Source organism: Aythya marila (genome assembly GCF_965140915.1).
Source record: "Aythya marila genome assembly, chromosome: Z".
Classification (NCBI taxonomy): domain Eukaryota; kingdom Metazoa; phylum Chordata; class Aves; order Anseriformes; family Anatidae; genus Aythya; species Aythya marila.
Window position 1 is genome coordinate 49020040 of NC_139080.1, and position 22731 is coordinate 49042770.

Genomic DNA, 22731 nt, shown 5'->3' on the forward strand with positions numbered 1-22731 from the left:
CACACAGAAAGTTCAAGTTACCTGGATTCTAGTGATCCGGGTCTTATGTGACTATGTAGTCCTCTAAATAATTCCTTAAAGAAATGTGTATAAAACTATAGTTATGTAAGGTACCATCTGAGAAGAAACTGAATTACACTTGACATTTTCTTAGTGATTATCAAACAATCTCCTTTCATTCCTGCACTACCTCACTTTTTGATTGACAGATATGGCTTTCCCCAGTTGAGGGAGGGAGGGAGGGGAGAAGGGAAGGAGAAAGGATATGTATGTATAATGTAAATACAAATAAATAAAAACAAAAAAGGCAACAGCTTATATAAGAAAGTAGTCTTGCCTTTACAAAACATTAAATAATGCATATTCTACATAACAGGTAAGAAATATGTTCTCCACACAGTGGCCAAGGCCTCAGAGGAATATCTGTTGCTATTATCAGTCCTTCACTGAGGGTTCCTGAAATTGGCAGAGGATGAATAATACGGTTATCCAGAATTCCACACTTCATGAGTTCTCATAACTTAAAACCTTAGTGTATTCCTAGTCAATCCACAATTTGTCCAGATTGATTTACTTAGAATACAGGATATTCAGAAAAAGAGTCACTGGTTTAGAAGGTATCAAATCCAAAGACATTGACCTCATAAGAGTGACTTCCTGCTTGCTAAGTAAACTTATACCTGTAGTATTCTGTTAGCAACTGTACTACATTTCTGTACAAAAGGAAAAAATATTCTCAAGCTAGATACAATTTTTTGAGATGTACCCTCTTACGTGTCAATGAGCTTTGTATAAGAACCATGTATTTGTAGCTTGACAACAGCTTCAATCAACATGAAGAACATCACCTGTGAGATTACTTGCTATAGCTAGGATATCAAGACACCACAGAACTGCACTTGGAATTCTTCTCTGAGAGTAAAAGGTCACCACTGTTCCTGCAGCAACAGTTGCAGTTCATAATTTCCATGAATCAGAAAAGAAAACTCTATGGAATTCCATTCAACCCCTAACAATGCACAAATTATATAAGGTCCCCCAGATATAATTAACTTCTAGTTCTGAAATATTCTGCTAAAGATTAGGAAAAGCAATTTCAATTCAACTAACTACAGCAGTCTGAATGTAGTATTCAGGAACATTCAAAGCTCCGCATTAAAGTCTGCCTTGAAAGCATTTGTATATACCAAAATTAAGAAGACACAACCACATTACTACCCTAGCTATTGCTGTTCTCTATTTGCACAATGTTGAAAAAAGTCACTATTGGCCATTTCTATTCCTACTTCACTGACTCCTGGCAATTAGTTTTCAGAAAGAACAGTTACTCAGCCATAAACCAGAACATAGTCATTACCTCTGTCACCTACCTGAACCAGATTCATAAGCCTGACGTGTCTTTAATTATCAATAGAGAGACAGTGGCCTATGAATTCTTGTTGGCCAGTATTGATGGGAAGATATTTATGAAAATACTCTACTTCCCTCAAAGACTGGATGTCCCAGCTAAGATGGAATTTGGAAGAGAAGTCATATTTATTTGGCAGAGAAACTGACTTCACACAGAATGGCCTGAGAATCAGCAGTACAATATCCAAAATACTTTCCTCAGCCTGTGTTGTTTTCCCTCTGGATGACAACTCCGGTACATCAGCCACTCCTCCCAGTTTTGAATCATCAGCAAAGTTGCTGAGGGTATATTCTGCCCTATCAACCAGATCATTAACAAAGATTTTGAACAGGACTTGACCCAGTGCTGATCCCTAGTACACACCACTAGTTAATGGCCTGTGACTAGATTTTGTACGGCTGATCAGCGTCCCCTGGACCCAACCACTCAGCCAGTGCTCAACCCATCTCATTGTCTTATCTAGTCCACACTTAATCAATTTCTCTACGATGATCTTACACGGGACACCGTCAAAAGCCTTATTAAAATCAAGGTAGAAAATATTCACTGCTCTTCTCTCATCTACCAAGCCTGTTATCATAAACTGTAAGATTGGTCAAGTACAACTTCCCTTTTATGAATCCATGCTGACTACTTCTGATGACTTTCTTGCCCTTCACGTACCCAGAAATAGTTTCCATGATCGGTTATTACAACATCTTCTCAAGCACAAATTTTAATGCATTGATATGAAATCTCCCTTTTTGTTCCTTAGTGTATTCTTTTTAAATGCAATAGTAATAATGCCTTAGCAAAAATAACAGTCATGTGCCCCAAAAATGTCTAAGCATGGCTGGAGACCTATTTGTAGATTCCATAATGGATGGGCCAGCCATTAGGAACATAAGCAAGAAAAAATAAATGCCACATCACACGGTGGAAATAACTCATTAAGCTAGAATATAAACTTTGTATTCAGAGAGGAATGTCGGCTATTTCAGACACGTACCTTACCTCGTAAAATCTGACATCAAGTCACTACAACAAAGTTTACTTGTATTTTCAGTTGCAAGCACTACCATCAAAAAAGCACTTCCTATGACCATCTACTTCAACCAGCATTTTAATTCCTTTTTCAGGGTAACTGTAACAATGAAAATCATCAAATATATGTAGCAACAAATGCAAATGACTAAGAGAGACTGCAACAGCTGTCAAGACTTCCTATATGAACCTAAAGGCAAAGAAGATTGGTCAGACAATTTTGAGCAATACAAGTAAAGAAAAGCTACAAAGCTTTTCCTGTCATAATTGCAAAAAGCAAAAAATAACGAAAAAGTACTCCAAGTAATTTAGGTATTTACATCTGTTTAAAAAAAAAAAAAAAAAAAAAAAAAAGACAAGAAATGCAAAAACAAAACCACACATTTAAGTTTGGATGGTCTGTATGTGAGATAGGATACACACAATACTTTTCCATACATTTGCTAGCTACAGCTGTGAAAGGCTTTTATCTGCCCTCCAATTCTTGTGCTTCAGCAAGAAGCTTAATAGACTGCTACTGCTGGTAGATTTATTTGAAAGTGATTATCTTTGCTTTAATACTTCAAAGTTCATGCAGATAATCTACAGCAAGAAAGAACCACATAAAATAAAATATATATTTAGTACCTGGAATTAACTTCTTTTTTTTAATAAAAATGGCTAGTGTACATTGTTTACAGCTTATTATTGAGCAAAAACTTTATTAAAGTTTATCTTCCCTTCTTTACAACAGCAGCTAAAGGGTTTTCTTAAAGTATCTCTACCAACCCCATGAATTTCCCAGTTTCCTCCACTGATCCTTGCAAATGACCTAGAAAAATACTTTTGAGTTCACAATGAAAACTTTATATAGGAATACTATGTTCTTAATTTTAAAAAATTCTACTTGGTACTTTGTTATTGACAGATAGTTGGAACTGTGTGCCTTACATACTTTACGATAATAGCAAAAGCTAGAAAACTAATGGTAACGAGATAGAAGCTTTTATAAAATCCTTTAGCTATAGTTGTTGCCAACTCTCCCAAAATTCTCTTATACCTTTTAAACTATATAAAATAATTTGGACATTTCATCCATCTTCAGTGGCACATTTCAGTTTCACAGACAGATTCTTCAGTTTCTTCATGTTCCTTCTTGTAGTCTTATTCTGCCCTCAGTAAAACAATAATGAAATAAACCTTAGATGTCAGAATCTACTTTTTGTGCAAATGGAGAAAAGCTCTGGTTATAAGACGAATGAAAAGTGTTTCCTTATCCTTCCTACATACATTTCAAAACTTATTACTCACACAAATAGCATATCATTCATGTATTCAAGTACATGAATTTAAAAAAAAAAAACAAAAGAAAGATGACAAGGATAAATTCAGTTCATTTTTACATTCTACTTCTGTGTAATTTTTTCCAACTTACAAAACATATAGAAAATACAATTCAAACAACAGCTCAACAGTAATCTCTAATAGCTAAAACACTCCAGTGGAACAAGATTTTCATTTGTTTATTATCTACCTGTTCAGTAACAAGCATGAAGTTAACACACACAATAGTACCAGTAGAATTCATTTGACACAATACAATGAAAATCCCTAAGACTGTGATCTTTTTAGCTGAACATTTATATTTTTTTCTCCTATATCAACTTTCAGCAGTATTTTATATACTGCTTGCCTCATTCTAATGCTAAAGTTAGTTTTATTTCTATATTACCTTAATGTAACACACAATACTTTCAATCAGCTCATACACTGAACACTACAGAGGAAAAAGTCTCTCTGATTCACAGTAATAATAATAATTAAAACAAACAAATAAAAAACTAGCTCTACAGTATCATCAAAGCAGTTCTGGCCAACCTCAACAACCAGCACACACCTAGACAAAATTCATGTGCTATGTAAGACTTGAACATGTTATTCTGAAGTCCAAGACTACAGCTGGACCCAAGCAATGAGCTTAGTATTTTCTGGATAGCACACACCAGCACAGTACTTCCTGTATCATGTCAAGAGTTGCTACCCTTTTGATACCAACTGGTTCTAAGAACAGGGCCTGAGACTGAGACAGGCAAAGCAAAAGAGCTAAAAAAAAAAAAAAGCTAAAAAAAAAAATATTCCCTCTAATTAAGGGATAGAACAGTACAGTACTGTACAGTACAGTAGTAAGTAGAGTAGCAGGAACACTCCTAGTGTGCTAGTGACTGCCCACCAGCCAGACATATCCTCATTCACTAGAGCCCTTTCAGCTCTACCATTGAGCCAGTTAATCACGCATCATAGCACCAACCTGTGCAACTCACAGTTGGACAATTTGCCCAGAAGCATTCTGTAAGGGACATTATCAAAGCCTTTAATAAAATCCAAAGGTTACATCCACCACCTTCCCTTTGTCCACGACATGGGTGACCTTTTAGTAGATTAGGTTATGAAGGCAGGACTTGCCCTTGATGAACCTATGTTGACTATGTCTGATAAAAGCTTTGTTCTTTAACTAACTTCTGATGTCCCCCAGGATAATCTTTTCCATAACTTTTACAGGCTGTGAGGTTGGACTAACAGGTCTGTTATTATTATTATTATAGAATGAAACTTCAAACCCTAACATGGTAAGGAATAAGCAGAGTTCCCCAATACATCAAAATGCGTAATGTGGTTCGCTAGCGAGTGAACAGACAGACAACAGCTCACAGTGGAGGATTATTTTAATAATCAATGTGCAAACGAACTACATTAATCTCAATAAAGCATTTGAACAAGCAGCACCCTTCTTTTTCCATAGTAACTTTTAGTGGAGGAAAATTAAAGACCCATTTCCAGGGCAGTCTCTTTTTCTCAAAGACCTTTGGAATTACTACCAGAATGAAAACTAAACTACAGCTGGATCTATGTTAATTTATGTCAAGGCTGAGAAGCACTGACAGAGATCAAAGCAATGAATTGACATTGCAAAGTCACCTCCTTCCTGAATCCTCAGATCTATGAAGGAGGACAATCAGCTCCCCGGTTTTTCCTGTTTCTCAATTTTTATTTTTTAAATTTAGGAAGTTATTATGAAAAAAAAGTATTAACTATTGTGGAAACAATGCTGTCATATAAATAGCTAATAAACATCTTTGTATAGAAGTTTAATGTTGCATTCATTGGCTTTATAATGGTACAGAGTTTAGCATTGTGTTTTTTAATTAAAAACAATCCAATGTGATTTGACAAAGCCCATAATTTCAGCTCTGCAAGGACAACACTATCTATTTAGGAAACAGACAATACTTAGTCAAAGGGTATCTTAAATTAATTCAACGTCAAGAGAAGCAGTAAATCAAAGCTACTACTGGAAAATAACCAAGAGTTCAGCAATGCATTCAGAATGCTAGCAGTCTTGGACTGCATTAACTATGTTCTGCACTTAAATGAACAGGCAACCACGTAACATAGCAAGGGAAATACTTTGCCAATATCTCCCTTTCACAGTTTCATCAACACAGGAAGACCATGATGCCTGAAGTTGGTTGCTATACACAGCACTGCAAGCTACAAATTTGTCCTTTTTCAAATATGATTTGCATCTGCTATATTTCATTCAGTTTCCCAGTTAATATTTTTTTTCATGTTATAGCCTATATCTGTTCTTCCCTGAGACATAAGCTCATAGTCCTTCCCTTTGATTTTCCATGCTACAGCATTCTACCTTTGTTGCCCAGATTTACCTCCAGCAGACAGATTTGGTCAACGTTACATTAGCAGTTGTTATCTGAAGTAGCAGTCAGGAGATATAAGCGTGTCCAAAACAGAATGTGATACAGGTGATAGGCAATATGATATTAATACATGTATATCTGCAACAACATCACAAAGATGCAAACTTTAAAGTAAAAATGTCTAAGCATATAGTTTCTCACTTAACCATAGGACTGTCATTCATTCTGGCAGGTTCTACCTCTCTCAAAAACCTTACCAAACCAACCCAAAGTCTGGGTAAGACAATTCACTTACCAGGTTTTGAACCACCCAGCATTCTTTCACAGTATACTTACACCTTCCTAAAGTGACAATTTTATATGCATTTCAAATGATAGTTGCTTCTTAAATTGATGATTTAAACTTTCCTGAAGTTTTAAGCTTCTTCATAAACCTAATCAAATTAATTTACATGTCTCTGCAACAAGCAATGGAAATCAGCTTTTGTAAAGTGGGCTTCTGCTATCTCTCATTTAGCAATGAACACTGAATTCTGTCCAAAACTCTCAATCACTAGTACAACCTGCAGCAAATAGCATACCTACACATTTTGAAATGAATGCATCTAATTCCCACACTCTTCCTGAAGCTCTAAAATAAGCAAATACTCTATCTTGATGAAATATTTATATTTTGTTTAGTCTCTTAATGTGATGTATAATTTTAAAACTGTATTCACTAAAGGAAAAATACTTAAAATGGGTGAGCAATTGGATGATGGCTAGGGTTCAAATGCTTACAATAAATGGGATTACATGGTGCTGGCCACCAGTCACCAGTAGGATTTCCCACATCTCCATTTTAAGGACAGTTACCGTCAATGTTTTTATAAATGATCTCAACGCAGGACTTGAACGTATACTAGGTCACTTTGTAAATGTAAGCAAATTGAGAAGAGCTGCTCACTCCTGAGAGGGTGGAGAGGCCTTGCAGAGAAATCTTGACAAATCAGAGAGCTGGGCCATCACCAACAGTATGAAATTTAACAAGTGCCAGATTCTGCACCTGGGACATGGCAATGCCATATATATAAATATGTACAGACTGGGGGATGAGAGCTTGGAGATCAAGCTCAGCAGAAAAACATCGTGGGGTTCTAGTTGACAGCAAGCTGAGTATGACCTAACAGCGTGCCCTGGCAGCCAGAAGGGCCAGCCTTACCCTGGGGTGCATCAGGCATAGCACTGCCAGCTGGTTGAAGGAAGGGAGTGTCCGGCTCTGCTCTGTGCTGGTGCAGCCTCACCTCAAGTACTGCATGTAGTTTGGGGTACCACAGTATAAGAAGGACTATTAAGAGTGTCCAAAGGATTATGAAGATGGTGAAGGGTTTAGAGGGCAAGATGTGTGAGGAGCAGCTGAGGTGCCTTGGTTTGTCCAGCCCCGAGCAGAGCAGGCTGAGGGGAGGCCTCAAGGCGGCCTGCAGCTCCCTCACGAGGGGAGCAGAGGGGCAGGCGCTGAGCTCTGCTCTCTGGGGACAGCGACAGGACCCGAGGGAACTGCATAGAGCTGGGACAGGGGAGGGTCAGGCTGGGGGTTAGGGAAAGATTCTGCACCCAGAGGGGGGTCGGGCTCCTCAGGGCAGTGGTCACAGCACTGAGCCTGACAGAGTTCAAGATGCACTTGGACAATGCTCTCAGACATATGGTCTGAGTTTTGGGTGGTTCTGTGTCGATTCACGAGTTGCAATTCATGATCCTTGTGAGTTTCCTCCAACTGAGGGAATTCTATGATATATCTTAGTAGAGAAAGAAGGATAAATTTGTTCACTAGGGCTGTGTCTGTGTGTCTATCTGCTTGTCTGTGTGAAGTGAAATTTCACAGCAAAACAAGCACTGTGGAATGAATTTCAGGTGAGAATTGATTATGTACACTTTTATTGCATAACATTTAAATATGCAGTTGCATATGAAATTGGGAAATGTATTTTACTGCATCTTATCTAGAAAAATGTAGATACCTCCCCCCTTCTGAAAAGCCTTGATGAAAATTTATGAAACATTATTCACACAGTCCAAACTTTTCTAACAGCTGTGTTTTTTACACAATATCAGCTATTTTTAAAAACTCAAACACATCCTTAAAGTGAACTAGATGAAATAAATTCTCCTTTAAATGCAGGTGATGGTCATCAAGATATCCTTTGAATAACAGAACTAAGTGAAGGAACTAGAAGGTTGCATACAAAATATTTATCACAGCAGAAATGTTTATCAAAGTGAAGAGTAAGTATTCTACATTTTGAGGATAAAATTCCATTTACAGTTTACTATTCAACAGAATATTCTTTTATCATATTTGACCTACATGTTTTGACGTATGCTCTGTAGAGAACAAAATATCTTTATGCTGGAGAAGTCAACAGTGAAGTCAGTTTCTTTTGAGTTTCTAGTACTGAAACAGAACTTTTAATATTAACCAAGGTTTCACAGAAGCCCCAGAAACTCAAATACCTACATAAGACACTGTATTACAGAATCACAGAATGGTTAAGGTTAGAAAGGACCTCTGGAAGCCATATGGTCCAGCCCCCCTGCTCAAGCAGGGACACCTAGAGCAAGTTGCCCAGGATCACATGCAGATGGTTTCTGAAGATCTCCAAGGAAGAAAACTCCACCACCTCTCTGTGTACCCCATGCCTGGGCCAGTGTTTGGTCACCCACACAGTAAAGAATTGCTTCCTAATGTTCAGAGGGAACCTCCCGTGTTTGTCACTAATGCTTCTTGTCCTGTCACTGGGCACCACTAAAAAGAGCCTGGCTCCATGCTCTTTGCACTCTCCTTTCAGATATTTGTAGTATTTATGAGATTCCCCCGAGCCTCCTCTTCTCCAGACTGAGCAGTCCCAAGTATTCACCTTATCAATGATCATTCTTTCCTATTTTTCAGATTTTGTCATGAAAAAGTCAGCTGGTAGTAGACTAGAAATCAAGTGAAGCTTATACAATCCTGATTCCACTCTTGGGACCTTTGAGATCATGTTTTGACAGCTTGTATAAAAAAAAAAATCCACAGTATGTAGCTTGGCACAACCTAGGAATTTCCAATAATACATAACCTTTAATCTTAAAAAAAAAAAAAAAAAAAAAAAAGACTGTTTTGGAGAGTAGATTATTCCCTGAAGGATGAGTGAGAGCATTCTTTTAGGTAAATTAAAAGTTTAGTGATGACTAGAAGAAGCCATACTGACAGAGAATTTGTAAGGAGGGAAAAAAAAAAAAAAAAAAAAAAAACACTAAAAATACATTTGTATCTGCTTTAAATAAAATAAAAAGCACCTAAGAAGAAATGCCGTTCGTGAAACAACAGTGAGTAACCAACCACAAAGTTCTTGTATTCAGGATAATCACCTACAAATTGGATTATGTCAAAAAAATAATCACAGCTGTGAGAGTTATGTTTAAATAAAGTTATTAAATACTATTACTTGTTGAAGTCGTATCACAACTTACAGAACCAAACTCCTTAGATGTCATAAACAAAGCAGTACAAGATTTGTTAGAACAGAACATGTGCAACAGAAAACAAGTCACCTCAGTAATTAAAACTGCTAGTTCATTGAACAGAATATCCTGAGTTGGAAGGGACTCTCCAGCTCCTGGCTCCACACAAGACCACCCAAAAATCAAACCACGTGTCTGGATTTTCACATTTCATTGACATAAGCTAAGAAAGAAGACATTTTTAGATCTAAGTCCCATCAGTCCATTTGAAAGGTGTTTTCTCTCCCATTGGACAAAAAAAAATCAAGCCTGACCACACTTTTAACTAGGACTTTTCATTTTCTTGAGTACTTTTAATCTCCCTTTTTTTTCCTCTCATTTGTGGGATTACTTACACCTATGTTGTTTGTACAGCTTTCATAAATAATTGTGTTCTTTACTTACGAGTGGTTGAGACCGAACTTCATTGAGTAATTATAAAGATACACCAATCCAAATTCTTTCTTTAGTTTCATTTTTTCTTTCTGTTAAACATGTGGGGTTTTTTTTTGGTTGGTTGGTTGGGGTTTTTTTGGGCGAACGGTGATTATTGCATTCAGCTTCACAGCTAGCCTTAAACTGTTTTGTAGCTGAAATCTCAACTGATAACATATATACAATAGCAGTATCACAGCCTCCTCCCCACAGCCAGTTTAGAAGAATAATATGGATTTAACAGAAAATATAGGCTGAAGATCTGATCCATAACAAGAGGATTTTTCCCCAAAAGCACAAAAAACAAGGTTTCTGGGAGTCAGTGAGATTTTATTTCATTTAGTCCTGCCTGTTCTGTTGTACACGGCTCGAAGAGATCTATTAAGGTTTTTCTCTCCTGTTTTTTTTTATTATTATTGTTTTTGTTGTTGTTGAGGGTAAAGACAGCATTACATCAGTAATAAAGAGCCTCAAAGCAGAATACAGTAATGGCCAAATAGTCTTATAATTCCTACTATTTAATAAATAAATAAATAAATAAATAAACAACCCACACAATTCTGGTATAATTTTAGCAAAGCAACCACTTCTAAAAATAGAGGCTGTTTTGCTTTTTTTTCCCCTCTCAAGTTAAAGCTCTAAGAACTGTAACTAACAGCTCAGTACCATGTTTTCAGCTTTTTTTCAGTGCTTATTTTTATACCATATTTACTGCAGTCTTAATGCTTCACCCAAATTTAGCAAGTTATAAATTAATCCCATAAAGACAAATGCAGTATGCTTTTAATTTCCAGAAAATTCTCTTCTGTAACTGTGTTCCAAAATGATGCTGCAGCCTTTCACAAAACCACTAGCGTAAGGATTTTAAACATAATGAAATTGACAGGAATTGAAGAAAGCCAAGTCATGTCAATTCTAAAAAGCTAAGTTTATCCAGTTGTTCAAGATGTAATTAACCTTTCCTGTATTTTGTCTGCAGAGATAACTTAATGTTCTTCTTTCTGAAAATACTGTTAAAAAGAAGCATTTCCTTACTAGGTCAGACATCTTAACACAAACACAATTATCAAAACATGACCTATTTCTGGAAACCAAAAAGTAGAACACATTTTAAATGAGATTACAGCATTAAACGTGGATAGAAAAAGAACAAAGTGGGAAATTGGCAAATACTGTTCCCTAGCTATACAGCATTCTGCAGTTGCAAATCATCATTAGGAAACTGTTTTCCCTCTAAACATTTCACTACATTCTGGTTGTTGCTGGGCAGGAAAACTATCACATTTTTTTTCAATATACTAATTCATTGTGAGTAATCTAATGCAAATACAACATCCCACTAGTTCTACTAAAATTAGGTTCTGTAATGACAGACCACTTCTTCAGAAGAAGAAAAGAAGAACTGAGAAGCTCTGACTTGCTACAGAATTAATGCTCACTTCTACTCATAAGGGCATCAGACATCATCACACCATATGCACCAGTCTAATCTAATCCGATCTCCAGTTTATAAAATCCACTTTCTATATTCTCTATCAACTCCTAATGCAAGGAAATATATTTCAAATTGCCCTTTCAGAAAGATAATAGATAAATCCTATAAATACATATTGGCATAACATGTCCAAAAACAATGTCTAATAAGTATACAGTGGGAATACATGAAATGGAAAAACTACTTAAATACGTGACATAAAAACAGAAGAACATTAGAAGTGCTATTTCAGTACTTCTCTAATCCTGAACAACAAATTGCCATCAGTTTGCCTGTGAAAAAATAAACTGGAAGATAGCCAAATATCACGTAACAGTTTTAAAACCTCCCAGCGATTGTTTCATTTAGTGGTTTCATGAAGAAATGGGGGGCAGGAGGAACATAAGAAAGGGAAGGAGAGAGGGAGAATGCAAGAATCTTTCACCCAATCTATGCAAAAAAAGTGTTGTTACAACATCTAGCAAAGGCTATGTTCAAATTCTTTTCCAATCTGCAGCTTATCTAACCACTATTACACCAGCCCCTAATAAACCTTCTTGTGGGAAAGGAATTTGCAGGTGGCTTCGCGGTGTTTCTCACGTCCCTGGATTAGAAATAATGAGGAAACAAGCAAGGTAGAAGCAAAAACTTAAGCAAGGTTGAGATAAAGTAAATTGGATACATCTTTAAAGATGAGCTTTGGGCGGTGGCCAATTGCTCGCTGGCTCCAGGCGCGTCTGAGGGTCTCTAACCAATTTTATGATAGATTCAGACACGTGGACAGCGCGTGGGGCTACAGGGAAAGTATATGTAGTGGTGAAAAAGGGCAATAAACGTCTTCTGTTCAAGAGCCATCAGGAGTCTGTGTCTTGCACCCCTTCACCTTCTTATCTAGGTATTTCAGTAAATAACATTCTGAAATATTAATTCCTCTTGACCACAATTTCATGTCTCTTTCTTGAGAAAAAAAAAAATCAACACAGATCAATGAATGAAAACATTCCTCAGAACTACTTCTGATTTCCTACACTTCAAGAAATTCACTGTTGTCATAAGTAACCCACTGTAAACCTTTTAGATAACACTGAAAAATTTCTCACATAAGCAGTACTTAAAATACTGTCACAGGAACCTTTAAGTTGATCAAACATTTGTCTTAAAGTCTTTTCAACTCTAAAGCAAACAAAAGCATCACCACACTGCTTATCTTTCCCAGTTATTCAGTGAAAAATGCCAAATACCAGTATTCAGGTTTTGGGAGTTTTCTCACTTAAAAAAAAAAAAATAAAAAAAATCCTGGTAAAAGGAAAATATTAATACCAATTATTCCTATTTAAATAGTAATAGTGGCCCAGAAAGCATTTTCAGTAACTTCAGTTCAAGAAAGGCTCAAAAAAAAAAAAAAAAAAAAAAACACATCTAAGGAATCGTCCTAAAAATCTTTAAACTAACTAGATGGAACAACTTGTTGCCTCTTGCTTTGCATTCCAGTAAGAGGACAAGACCCAGCGTGAAATACAGTATCTGCTACAGGAAATTAATGATCTATTCATTTCCAGGTTTTTCAATGAGCCTTGAGGATCTACTTCAGTTCAAAGACAAGATATTAATTCAAGGACACAAATATCTCCATGAAGTACCTAATTAGAGACTTATTCTTCAGCAGTCTGTCATTTACCTGCAAAACACACTGTTTTCCATCCATTCTGCCAAACCAAGATCTGACCCAATACCATTAAGGAAACACATACAGACTCGCCCTCTGAGTAATGATGTATTCCTCACAGTTTTGTGCTGTTCTTTGTTGTGATTTTCTTATTAAAAAATGGTATTATTAAAAACTGGTACATATTAATTAAAACTAAAATCCCAAACTATGAACAGGTTTTACTACACCAGAACAAGTGCATATTAACAGAAAAAGGTCAAGGAAAACATTGGGTCGATGCTTGATGAAGACAGTCACCCAACAAGTAGGCAAGAGGAAAAGGTAGAGGCATTTAATGACTTTTTTCCCCTCAGTGTTTAGTATTAATGATTTTCGGTTGCCTGGTCCTCTGAGATGGAGGACCCATGACGGGGGTGGGGGGTTATCCAGTCTGCAGAAGAGGAGGCGAAGAGGCAATCTCTTGGCTCTCTGCAACTCCCTGAGTAGGGCAAGGGCAGAGGGAGATGCTGGCCTCTGATCCCTGGAAATCCATGGCAGGATGTGCAGGAATGGCACAAAGCTGCACCAAAGCAGGTTCAGACTGGACAATAGACTTGCTAATGTGATGCCCATCTATCAAAAGGGTCATAAGGAGGACCTGGGCAACTACAGGCCTGTCAGCCTGACCTCAGTGCCAGGAAAGCTGGTGGAGCAGGTCATCTTGAATGCAATCACACAATGTATGTGGGACCACCAGGGGATCAGGCCCAGGCAGCATGGATTCATGAAGGGCAAGCTCTGCTTGACCAACCTCATCTCCTTCTATGACCAGATGACCTGCCTGGTGGATGAGGGCAAACCTGTTACCATAGCTTACCTAGACTTCAGCAAATCCTTTGACACAATCTCCCATAGCATTCTCCTGGAGAAGCTGGCAGCCTGTGGCTTGGACGGGTACACTCTCTGCTGGGTTAAAAACTGGCTGGGCAGCTGGGCCCAGGGAGCAATGGTAAATGGAGTGAAATCCAGCTGGTGACAGGTCACCAGTAGTATTCCCCAGGTGTTGGTGCTGGGGCCCATCCTCTTTGCTATCTTTATTGATCATTTGGATGAAGGAATTGAGTTACTTACTCCCTCAGTAAGTTTGCAGACAACATCAAGTAGGGGAAAGTGTCGATCTGCCAGAGGGTAGTCCCCCCTGCAAAGGGACTTGGACATGCTGCACTGATGGGCAGAGGCCAATGGGATGAGGTTCAGCACAGCTAAGTGCCAGCTGCTGCAGTTTGGCCACAACAACACCATGTAAAGCCACAGGCCTGGGACAGAGTGGCTGGAAAGCTGTTCAGAGGAGAAAGATCTGGGGGTGCTGATCGATGCTCACCTGAACATGACCCTGGCAGTGTGCCCAGGTGGCCAAGGAGGCCAACAGCAACCTGGCTTGTACCAGGAATAGTGCAGCCAGCAGGAGCAGGGAGGTGATCAACCCCCTGTACTCTGCTCTGGTGAGGCTGCACCTCAAGTACTGTGTTCATCTCTGGGCCCCTCACTACTAGAAGGACATCGAGGCCCTGGAACATGCCTAGAGAAAGGCTATGAAGCTGGTGAAGGGCCTGGAACACCAGTCCTATGAGGAGGGGCTGAGGGACCTGGGGTTGTTTAGTCTGGAGAAGAGAAAGCTCAGGGTAGACCTCATAGCTCTAAACAGCTACCTGAAAGGAAGGTGTGGGGAGCTGGGGGTTGGCCTCTTCTCACAGGTAACTGTGATAGGACTGGAGGGAATGGCCTGAAGTTGTGCCAGGGGAGGTTCAGGTTAGAAATGAGGAGACATTTCTTCTCAGAAAGAGCAGTCAGGCACTGGAACGGGTTGCCCAGGAAAATGGTGGAGTCACCGCCCCTGGGGGTGTTCAAAGAAAGGTTGGACGTGGCGACTGGGGATATGGTTTAGTGGGTGACATTGGTGGCAGGGTGATGGTCGGACCAGATGATCTAGGAGATCTTTTCCAGTCTTAATGATTCTATGACTCTATGATTAGGAGAAAATTCTGTACCATGGGGGTGGTCAAACACTGGAACTGGCTTCAAGAGATTGAGTGAAATATCTCTCAAAAATGTAAAGCCTTATTTTATAATAAATTTATTATTCCAGTATTTTAATGTAGATTCTAACATTTTCCTTTAAGAAAATCTATATAGCTGCTTGGTGATATTGAACAAAGTTACAGAAGACCTTAGAAGCATGTATCCTATCTGTCGCTGATGTTTAACATGTTTCTAAAATGTATTAAAGACTGTATTAATGAAACCAAACAGAAGTATGCAATAATGAAAATCAATTCCAAAGCACTTGGGTGTCACAAAACAATACATCCTTTACAAAAACAGCAGGGCAAGTCACCTATATTTCAGTTGAGATTTAGCTTTTTTCTAGCATTCTAAAAAACAAACTTCAAATCATTTAGTCACATTTTAAAAGATGTAATGCACCCCATGATCTATATATCTCATCAATACAAATATTTGTGTGTATATTAGTATCTGTCAGGAACTAACCAAGCATGTTTATGTCATTCCTTTGATCCAGTTTATAGTTAAAAACCATAATTCAAGGGAGAGTTTACATACCCATTTCATTAATAGTTGCTCTTGCTTTTGAGACAAAAGAACCAACTTCACTTGAGTGCATTTTTGCTCTTTCTTTAAGGTCAGCACCTGTAAGTGACATTTCACATATATGTTAGCAAACTGTATACAGTACTGTAAATTTGTTTTCAGAAGTGAAATATAGCTGTGTGCCAGAAAAAAAAAAAAGTCTGCTTTGAGACAAGGACAGTTCAAATTGTCCACATTCATCTTCCACAGATTTCAAGGAAAACAGAGAATCTTTATCACAAAAAAAAAAAGTAATTCAAATTACCCAGCAGATTTTCATCAAGGATATTCTTCCCAGTGGCATTTCTTCTCAAATTAATGAACAATAAAATCTAGGTGGGTTAATATTTCTTCTGACACATATTTCTATTTTTTCTGCTGTGTCACAAAGTCTGATAATTATGTGGTTTTCTTATCATGGTCTTGTTGTTATTCTTCTGCTGTTAGATCATGAAGTAACTAGGGTGCATGTTTTTACAGTAACAGACAATATTTATCTAAATAAAAACTTCAACAGTGGGTCAAGTACAATTTTTCAACTAATTTTACTGAAACGTATTTTTGAATGCTGCATATGGCACTTTTTACATTAAAAAAAAAAACTTAAAAAGTTTTAATCTATTTCTTCATAACATTATGAAGATAATTCTGTTTAAACAGCACCCTATAACTAGAGGTAATTAGAATTCACTGGTAAGAGAAATTGACATTTTTTCTCAAGAATGAGTAAGGAAAGTGAGAAACAACAACAACCAAATACAGTGTAAAATACAAAGCCCATCTTTCTTACAGAGGAAGAATAACATTAAAAATACAAAAATTTCATATACATTTTCCTAAGAAATGCAACATTCCCAGTTGAATTTAGTGTATATATTTTTCCATTTTGTAAAAACAAATCTATTAACTTAGTTTCTTGGCATATGAAAGACTAAACAATGAAAGGAAAAAAAATAATCTGTATTTCTCTATCCTCAGAACCAAAATGCTATCCATTCAGGAAAATGTACTGGACTCTAATCCAGTTAAAACAGTAACTCTGATTTAAAACTAAGCAGTCATATGTTCCCCTTTCTGGGCTTAATTCCTGCTCAATGCAGTTCACCCTCTTCATCAAACATTTAGAGAGCAGTAGTCAAAATTAACAACTCTAGCCTACCCCCCTCCCCCCCCTTTTTTTTTTTTTAATCAAAATTGATATCTCAATCTGACTTTTTGACTAATGTGGAAATGCCATTTTAGAGTAACATGTCCAATAATGAAGCTCTAAATCTCCCTTTGCAAAGCTTCTCATTTTACATTTGTTCTCCTTCTATGCATGTTAATATAAACACAATGAAGCACACATTTGCATGTCTCCCACTAAAAAACATCAAGGTTCACCTACACCTTCAGACACTTTTCCAAAAGCTTTCAAGGAACCTTCTATGATGTACCACAACTGACAACAGCGTGACAGGCCAGCTGAGTAGTCCGCATGTACTTAGAAATACTGCAGCAAAATTGCTGGAACACTGTTGCAACTGCTACCTCATTAATTCATAATTAATACCTACAGAAATCTTGCCAGGAACCTCAAAAGCAAACAAAATTTGCATTCATAAGTCTGGACAGACTTTTAAACCATGTAAAGCCACAGAGAAATACATTTATATACAGAGTTCTGTAACTGAAAATAGCATTTACAAAATGCAATGATAATACCTGCTTTAAAAGCTATTGATAAAGTAGGTGAACAAATGAGAAAAAATATTCCTACTCTCATGTCATTTAATGTTTGCGATTAGGTTCTACAACTTTGTCTAAAACCATATAATTGCCTATATAACAATAACAATAGGCTGCATGCTCTAGTAACGAGAGAATTGTATACCTGTATAATCTAATACAAAACTCTCATGCACTGAAGTCCTGTTCACTTGGCATGCTGTAGAAAAGTAAATTTGAAAAGAGAAGCAGTGGACCTAAAAATGTCTCTAGTATTACTGTTAGGAAAATCTATTGTCAAGGTAAGACTAAGGCACCTCTTAGGTTTTACGTTATTCAAACTCATAAAGAAAGTGGATTCAACCTACCCTCCCTCCCACCCTAGGAAAATAAAATAAAAATAATAAAAATAAAAATAAAAATAAAAATAAAAATAAAAATAAAAATAAAAATAAAAATAAAAATAAAAAGGTCACAGATTCAGGCCTTCATTTGTAATATATACACTTATTTAAATGTACTTACAGAACTCTGAGTTTTCAACAAGAACTTTCATACAAGTGCATTAAAAGGTAGGTGGTAATTTAAAATTAGTTAAAAAGCGTAAGAAGAATTTCCAGCACAACAGTTGATCTCACTGCATTAACCAACTTCTGTAACCTTACATTTCCTTTTTTAAGTATTTCTCCCTCATAACTGTCAAGGAAATGGACAAAGTTCTTTTCCTAATCCTTTTCTATTTTAGCACTAAAGCAGTAAAGTAACCGAAGATCTTTCTGAGAAGACTTTTAGGCAGAAACCATTTGCTTCACTCCAATAGTTCACAGGAAATGGAACTGCCACTGACCTAATACTTTTGTTCCTGTTTTAAGATTAAACTGCTGATCAAAGAATCTTTGAAGAATTCCTTGATCCACACAGCAAAGAACTATTCACATGTTTCTTCGAAAGCTGTTCTCAAGTCAGAAGTAGGTAAGGTTAAGTTTCTGAAGACAGTCATGAAGAAGAGTGCAGGTTCAACCAGAGGCTTCTGCTCTCTCAGCAGCTGAAATCAAAGATCCCTCCTGTCATCCCAAGTTAAGTACTTTAAAGTATCTGCAAATATTATTTGCTAAAGTCCTGACAGCAACAAAGTAGCTAAGATTTTCAAACTACAAAAAAAAAAAAACTTAAAGAACGGCTCTCTGCGCCATTCCCATGGACCACAGCCGAAATCTGCAGATATGCTGGGCAATCTGCTTCCCCACATCCACTCCCAACAGACTTCAGAAGGTTGTACTGCGGGTTTCTATGTCACACTAATGCAGGGTTTTCTAAGCCTTTCTGCCCAAAGATGCAAGAAAGGGGTATCTTAAGTTACCAGTGAGCTAAGGCAAACTAAATGTTACAGATTTGAGTGTACACTGTAATTACATCCTCATATCCATCCAGTTCATGCTAAAATGTGAATCATTGCTTAGTCCATATTGCTCTTTCTGGCATTTTGATGTTTTGTCCCACCAATTGAACTATATCCACGCAGAAATATAGCTAATGCTAGACAAAACTGTGGTTCCTGGGTCATGCTCACCACTTCCCTACCCTCTGCTCCCATCCAGTGCTTCACAAGCTCCCTTTTAAGGACTATACGCTTCTATTTCCAAATTACTAGGAGCTGGTAGTCCATGCCAAAAGAGAAGTATAATAGTTCTCCTAAAGCTACATTAGGATTAGAGCAAGAAAGAAGTTCTACTTGAACCAACTTAATTCATAAAAATATCACGTCCGAATTTATGGGACAAGCTGATAGGAGAGAACTTCCCTGAAGACTTCTCGTAAACAGTCCTGTTTGAAAAGTAGCAGTCCAAGCAGCATTCCTTTGAAGATCTGCTAAGCAGTAAGTACATAAGCAACTGGTATACACAGATCAATCCTTAACACTACTCTGAGGAAATGCATGCTGTTTTAACTACTACCTACACTCTCCAAGGTTTTCTCAATCCCAAAGGAAATTCTCTACTTTATTTTGATCCTTCACCCTCTTATTTTCCCCCCCAATGTCAGGAAAGCATGGAAATGTTAGTTATTTTTTATCTGATTTAAGGGTAAAAATATTGATGCAATTAACCTTTTTTTTTTTTTTTTTTTTTTTTTTTTAAATTTGGCTATTAAATGTTTGGACATTGTACACTGTCATTCTAGAGAGTTTTTGCAACATGTGTTTTGACTTGCATTTCACAATGATACCACAGAAAATATTTATTTGAAAGCCAAGTCCAGCAAAATAGGCATATTGCTGTTACTCACTAGAATTTTCCCACCTACACTTCTATATGACAAGGATTGGCTATTTAACTTCAAAAACACACCAAAAAAAAAAAAAAAAAATTTACATTGATTGCTCTGACCCTTATGCCTTTTGCCTTATTTCGATATTTTCACACACTTTCTGAACATAATTTATATGCTATTGAAAAGCTAAGTGTTGTGTTCAAAAAATCTCTTCTGGAATCTTTGTGTAAACCTCATTTTCCAAATGCCACACTTAAATGTCTAGAAATTTTATTGTACAGTACTATTCCGTACTATGCTTTAACATATACTTCCATAACATGACTCAAAAGATGTAAACTAAAACGGTCAAAACTTTTCAATGAGGGAGGAAGGAATCCCACAATATTTAGTCTCGCTCACTCTCCATAAAGTTTCATCCAAACTCACATATTCTCTAAAACTTTTCTTTGATGTTCATTTTTTAACATGACACTAAACAAAGATGATCATTACTTTTATGTAGCTAATAGCTTCGTAAGTATGACTCGCATCCCAACATTTTATTGCAATTCATACTGGGCTTAAAAAAAAAAGGCACTGTAGCACTTTATCAAACAAGTTTAGTTGGAAACAGAAAACGACGGTAGAGAGGTCAGTAACATCAGAAAAAAAAAGTACCTAATTTTTTCACATAAAAGGAAATGGAGAAACTATAATGGTTATATATAAAGCATTCAAAACTCAAGTTCAAATTTCTGATGCAAAAAATTGTTAGAAAGTACACTATACAAATCCAGCAATTAAAAACCAGTGAGAGTTTGTATACACTTATGATCATTACGAAGAAAGAACATAACATGAGATGTATAAGGAACAAAAAAACAGAACATGTACATTTACACTGGGACCTAGTCACAGAATCACAGAATCATCTAGGTTGGAAGAGACCTTCAAGATCACCTAGTCCAACCTCTGACCTAACTAACCAGTCCTCCACTAGCCTAAAGACTGAATTAATGTACAGTATACTAATAGACTTAAAAGCTGGCTCTGAAGCCCTAAAGCTCTACAAACAGACATTAGTTTTAAAAAAAATGAGACACTGACACTGGGCCTACCTTGTTGGTTTGTCTCTCAGTGTCTAGTACTTTGTTACTTAAACATATTAGGGCTGTTACAATTGTTGTGGTTTAACCCCCTGGAGCTAAACACCACACAGCTGTTCGCTCACCCTCCCCCCTCCCTCTCTGGGATGGGAGAGAGAAATGGGAAAGTGAAGCCTGTGAGTTGAGTTAAAGACAGTTTATTAGGACAGAAAACAATAATAATAATAACAACAATAATAATATGTACAATACAAGTGATGCACAATGCAATTGCTCACCACCCGCTGACCAAGGCCCAGACTATCCCTGAACAGCCAGCCCCCCACACCCCGGCTAGCCACCCCTATCTATTGCTCAGCATGACCGCATACGGTACGGAATACCCCTTTGGCTAGTTTGGGTCACCTGTCCTGGGTCTGTCCCCTCCCAGCTCTTGCTGCACCCCCAGCCTTCCCCCTGGCAGGACAGTGAGAAGCTGAGACGTCCTTGGCTTGGTGTAAGCACTGCTCTGCAACAATTAAAACATCAGCATGTTATCAGCACTCTTCTCATCCTAATCCAAAACATAGCACCCTACCAGCTACTAGGAGGAAAACCAACTCTCTCCTAGCTAAAACCAGGACATACATCATTTTCAAAATTTTCTATTAAATAAAGTTTTCACTTTAACAAAACAGATTGCAACACATGGTTATCACAACGTCTGAAAACACAAGACTTTATAATTCACTCATCATAACTTAATAGTAACCACTTTTTCTCGTAATTGTTTGTTTTATTGTCAACAACCACCACGAATCCTCTTTCATGCCAGTACAGAAACAAATTTTTGCACACACCACCTGAACAGAGTAAAAACAAAATGACATTTACTTGTAACTTCGATAAAAAGCAAGGCATATTCTGCATTTCTAAACAGTAAGAAAAGGATGCTGGCTGCAGTCACTGTAGTCAAGAGAAAAGCAATTTGGTATGAAAGATACTGTGCATGTTTCCTACACAAGGAGGTAATTTAAATGAATGAAATGATTTATTTTTGATGCAAGGGTTTATATTCATGAGGTTTTCTAAACCTGGATATATGACTCTTAAGTCAAAACTGGTATTCAGATTCTTCTGTGTATGATTTGCTGTCATATGCTGTTACAAGCATGACTTTGGTATCTCCTTGTTTTGCACATAGCCCCCTGTGTCACAGACAAGTGCCTGAGAGTCACCAAACTGTGAAGAACAAACAAACAAAACAAAACACGTTTGCAATTCCTGTATATTTGTGCCTTTCACAGGATGTCAGTCCTGAACACATCCTCCTGTAAAATGGCAGCCTTGTAGCTCTACTGCTACAGATTATCTCATATTTTGCAATAATTTACACCCAGATCTACTGATTTTAAAGTAGATTTAAAGTACTAGCTGCTAAATAAATTGGAATAAGTGGGATACTTTAGAATGTACAGCATACACTTTTTTAAAGCTCCAGAAGCCCAACCCTTTCTTAAGGGCCAGGACACTAATTCAGACAGATTTCCTCCTCAAATCCGGGAGTGTTGAATATAAACTCCCTTAGCTTTATATACATAGATTCTACAATCCCTTTTCTATGCCTATGCAAACTCAAACCAGATATGGATTAAAGTCAGCTGGTTCTTTCTTCACCTTGTCTTTTCAGGTCTAATTTAGAAGCACTGAACAATATTCCTCCTATTAATATTTTTGTCATAAAAAAAAAAAAAAGACAGCTTATGCTTCCACTTCATATTCCTTTCCTGCACTCATCTTCAACTGGAGAGGCAGGGAAATAAATAAATAAA

General features: G+C 37.2%; 1 protein-coding gene across 1 annotated transcript in view; it reads right to left on the reverse strand.

The window, feature by feature from the left end:
- The window catches only part of AUH (AU RNA binding methylglutaconyl-CoA hydratase), a 118181-nt gene that overhangs the window by 68873 nt on the left and 26577 nt on the right, over window positions 1-22731 (reverse strand). The window contains exon 4 of the mRNA XM_082783805.1: window positions 15828-15914. Coding sequence (XP_082639931.1) covers window positions 15828-15914 — 87 coding nt within the window. The remainder of the gene's footprint in view (window positions 1-15827; window positions 15915-22731) is intronic.